The 4,766-nt window shown below is 53.0% G+C and overlaps 1 protein-coding gene across 1 annotated transcript; it reads right to left on the reverse strand.

Moving 5' to 3' along the window:
* Positions 1 to 121: 121 nt before the first annotated feature.
* VDR (vitamin D (1,25- dihydroxyvitamin D3) receptor) lies at positions 122 to 2,517 on the reverse strand (the record flags this gene model as incomplete). Its single annotated transcript, XM_010187651.1, has 5 exons — positions 122 to 262; positions 1,054 to 1,205; positions 1,648 to 1,819; positions 2,013 to 2,136; positions 2,333 to 2,517. Coding segments are annotated over 5 exons (774 nt in total), but the record flags the coding sequence as incomplete, so codon positions are not given.
* Between the last annotated feature and the right edge of the window lie 2,249 nt (positions 2,518 to 4,766).

Genomic DNA, 4,766 nt, shown 5'->3' on the forward strand with positions numbered 1-4,766 from the left:
CAACTCCTGATATTCTGGGATTCTGTGATTCCCTTCCCTTTCCCCAGCTGGAGAAGCAGGAAAGGGCACATTTTTGGGGACGAGTGGCTCAACGCAGCCAAAATTTGTTGGGTTGAGTGACCATGGGGCACGAGCGCGCTCCTACCTGGGGACAGGATGCAGATGGCCATGAGGAGGACGTGCTCTTCCTCGTGAAGGTTCAGCTTCTTCAAACCAACCTGGAATTTCACGAGTGGCTCCAGCAGGTCCATGCTGTGGCCAGCTGGCAAGAGAAAAGACATTGAGCATGACCTGCTCTGGAGCAAGAACTCTCACTGTGAGGGATGAACATGGAGTTTAAAACGTGCCAGTTTTTAATTGGGTTTTTAATTGTACTTTTCTCCCTGGTAGTTTCTCTAAAGTAGGAGATGATGGAGTGGATTTTGCTTTTGAAATTCATAATGAAAATTAACTGCAAGCGTCACAAACCCCACTTTGTGTTCCCAGAGCCCTCCCTGCAAGGAGATCTCCTTGGTCCCACCACACCACTGGCTCTGCCCTGAGCATCGAGGATTTCAGCATCCCCGGGTTACCCTAAGGCTCTTCCAATATATACATCGGTCCATAGACGTCATCTGCATGCCCTGCTCTCCGTGCTGCTCCCCAAACCTTAAAGCAAAGGAGATTTAGGGCAGGATTTACCACTTCTCCTAGCAAAGGGGCACAGCACGGGGCACAGCAGCTTTCCAGGCCTTTCCAGCTCAGAGCAACCCAAATTCAACCCCTGGCACACGGCAGAGGGGCTGGAGACAGCTCTGAGCTATGACCACGCTCTGGCTTTGCCTTTTTTTGAAGAAAAAGGGACCTGAAGCTCTTTCCAGCCACAGGATGCAGATAGATAGAGTGCAGGGAGATAAACAGAGCATGGCTGACACCGGGATGGGGGTCCAGGCACTGCCAACCTGCTGGTGCTGCCATTTTCCACAGCTTGCCTGCTTGGTTTGGGACCTTTGCACCCGAATTTAAGGCTGGGAGGACGTTTAAGGAAGCAGGAGAGCGTCTGGCAGCCTTTACCTTGGGTGACGTCGCTGATCCGGTACTTGAAGTCATTGCTGCCGCAGGTCCACGTCATGTCCTCCAGGGTGAAGGACTGGTTGGAGCGCAGCATGATCACCTCGATGGCGCTGGATTTCAGCAGCGCGATCTGGTCCTCGGCAGCCAAGTCCCTGGGTGGGGAGGTGAGACCCGGTTGGTGAGGAAAGGAGCAGCCCACGTCGCCCACGCACCCCATTCTCCATCAATAACCCCTTGCTGGGGTCACCCCAGCTTCTTCCTCACCTCTTAATTACCCTCCAGGTAATTAAGCAGCAGGGATTTCTGCAGCTTTGTTTACTGAGTGAACTCCACCCTGGAGTTAAACAGGACCTGAGGTCCTTCACATGGCCTCGAGCACCTCAGGAGCTCATTTTGGGTGAATCAGGGTAAAGATGGAAGAGGAGCAACCCCAGGAAGGAGAAGAGACAGAAAACGTGAAGTAGGAACAGACCTGGGGAGGGAACAGGGCCTGAGGGGCAGCTGTGAAGATGAAACAGAGAAAAATGACCTGTGGAGGGGAGGATGGGGTTCCTGAGAGCGGAAAACCACCACGGAGATGGGATTTTGTCTCACCTGAATCCTGGGATCATTTTGGCAAAGCCGATCACCTTCTGAATGCTGTAGCTGACCAGGTCGGCCAAGTGTGGGAGCATGGAGAGGTGAGAGAATTCGATGTTCATGGAGGAGCTCTCGTCGTTCTCCTCGGACAGGACCAGGTTGGAAAACATCTGCGGCTCCACGGACTCTGGAGAGGAGGGGGACATGGTCAGAGGGTGCTTCGGTTGTGGGCAAGACATTTCGGATGAGGGGAACGATGCCAGCCCATCTTACAGTTAAATAAGCTCCCCAGAGAGGTAAAACAAGGGGTTGAAGGGTCAGATTTGGGTAAAGCCGCTGCATTTCTACTCCCATCACCCATGGAAAAGCGAGCGCGGTACCTGGGAACGCGGTGAAGGCGTCGGAGCCAAAGAGGTCGGTGGAGTCCTCTGAGGAGAAGTCCTGGGTGAGGATGGAGGAGGACCTGGCAGCCGCCCTGTTGCTGGGGTTGCTTCTCACCGGGGGCTGGAAGAGAGAGCAGGACGTGAGGAATGGGGCCGGGAGAGCCGTTTTGTTGGTGGCCATTTGCCTGCTGCTGATGGCATCAAGGGTTTTGCACTGGGATTTTAGCTCCTCTCTAATGGGAAGTTGTGGGATGAAACCGGGCAGGAATCGCTCAGTTCTGTGCATGGGAATCAGGGCCGGCGCACCCCGGATGTACCCGAAATTTGGTGAAGTCGGCGTAGGTGGGGTCGTAGGTCTTGCGGTGAGCCTCGAGGAGGATGTCGATGACTTTCTGCTGCTCCTCCGACAGCTTGGGCTTCAGGCTCTCCTTCAGCGCCTCCTCCTCCTTGCGCTTCAGGATCATCTCGCGCTTCCTCTGGACCTCCTCGTCCGTCAGGATGACTGCAGGGACAGGGAAAACACCTCAGAAATGGGGAAACGGGGACTGAAACAGCCCCACTGCCACCCCTATCGCCTTCCTAATCAATCATTAAACCTGCATCGACCCCGTCCTGTCCCCAGCGGCCGGGTCACGGCTTCCTGCAACGAGATCGGCCCCGTTTATAGCCCACTCGGGTGCTTGTAGGCAAATACTGGGTGCAATACAGCCACGTCAGCACAACCCTGCTGTTTGCCCTGTGTCTTTGGGTGAAAGCAATTGTGATCCTGCAAAACTCAGGCCGGCGGGTTCATTCGCTCCAACGCTGCTCCCATCTGCGCCCGACAACAGAGGGAGCCCAACACGGCGACAATTTGGGAATTCAGCAGCGCTTCTGCAGCATCGCAAGGGTTTTTAAGTTAAGAGGACGTATAAATATACCCCCCACTCCCAGGGTTGGGTGTTTATGGCTTGTATTAAAGGTGACGGTGGCCAAAGGTTGGCCTCGAAGGCGCTACGCAAGGTTTATCCCATTTATTTAGGGAAGGGGAGCATCCACGGGCAATGTGGGCTCAGATCTCGCCTTTATAAAAAGAGCTTAAAGAGCTGAATAAGCCTCACAGGGTTGAAAGAGAAGACAAGCAACAGAGAGCTGCAAGGACCTCCTGGGGTAGCAATGCCCCGTCCCACAATTAAGTCACAAGAGTGCTCGTTAATCCACATCCACCTAAAAATAGCAAAAGCCCATTCCTTGAGATGTTTATTAGCCCTTTAACCGGTCATTAAAGCAATGCCCGAGCGCGTTATCTGATGGCAGGTGGCTGTGGGTTGCCGAAAGGCTTTGACACCGGGTGAATCGAGGAGGAATTTGGGACAAGAGGTCGGCGAAGGGCAGCGGGAGCAGCGTCACGGGGCTGGGGGCAAGGAGCCCTTTGCAGTCCCCGTTTCTTGCCGCCACCTTTAGCCCCCGGCGTTTTTCCGATCCATTTTTCCACCTTGCACAACCTCAGAGGGGACCTGAAGAACTTGGAGGTGCGGGAAGGACCGGCTGGAGCTGAAAGGTCGCTCCCACCATTGGCATCTCAAGGGCAGCTCTGAGGGGCGCAGCGCGGCTGTTTGGGGAGAAAAATTCGGATTTTGCCGTCTCCCATCCCTGTTCTTATTATGAAGCATTGGATCCATCTGAGCACTGCATGTAAGAAGGGAAACTGTTCATAAATGGGGGGAAAGAGCCACATGGGGCTGGGAACAAGGACGGGGCAAAGAGGTGAGCGCTTGGACTGTGGTTGTGGTTCGAGGTCTTTGCCAGCACAGCCTGGTTTTGGGATTATTGCAGGTGTCTGCACCGAGCAAACCTCAGATCCTGCGTTGATCCGAAATTAGGAAGCAGCTGCAGAGCGATGGATTGGAAAGAAAAGGATGTTTCTGCATTGGGGCAAAGGGAATTCTCCTTAGGATTTCCCCCCTGCCTGGAGGAAATCCAGCCCCCAAACAGATTTGAAGCAGCGAGGAAGCAACTTTTCTCACTCGGGTAGGAACTGAAAAGCAAAAGCATTTCCCAAAGCATCGCCGGCAACGTTTGTGCTTGCCAATGTGATCCCCTAAGGCAGCCAAACTTCCCTAAACAGGGTCTGTGCAAGGAAATATGTGGTTTCTCTGCAAGATCGGGATCTGGTGTTTAATGCCTTGATAGGACTCACTGGACCCCATGGGGCACAAACCCAAAGGAAGCCCCGCAGGAGTTTAAAGAAATAAAAATAAATTATATAAAATGAAACATCAGATAAAGGGGATTTGTGATTCCACTCCCTGTAAACGCCTGTGCCGTGACACAGCAGTATCGGTGCAAGCCGAGGCACAGCTCAGCATCAGCACCGCAGGTTGAGAACCACCCCGGCATTTCAGGTGAAATTGGTCCTGGTGATGCCAGCGAAAAACAAACCTGAAACACATTTTGTGCCAGAGAAACGGCTTTTTGGTAGGATCAGTGATAACACAGACAAGGATGCCAGCAGAGCGACTCGCCTGCTTTCTATCATAGACTCAGAGAATCACAGAATATCAGGTTGGGAGGGAGCACAAGGATCATCCGGTCCAACCTCTCGAGGTAAAACACAGTTTAAATGAGATGGGGCAGCTCCCTGTCAAGGTGACTTCAAACTGACCAATGGAGGGGAATTCACCACTTCCCCTGGAGATTGTTCCAATTTCTCACTGATAGATTATTCCAATTTCCCATGGATAGATTATTCCCATGTCTCACTGATAGATT

This window comes from Mesitornis unicolor, unplaced genomic scaffold (assembly GCF_000695765.1).
Source record: "Mesitornis unicolor isolate BGI_N332 unplaced genomic scaffold, ASM69576v1 Scaffold54976, whole genome shotgun sequence".
Taxonomy (NCBI): Eukaryota; Metazoa; Chordata; class Aves; order Mesitornithiformes; family Mesitornithidae; genus Mesitornis; species Mesitornis unicolor.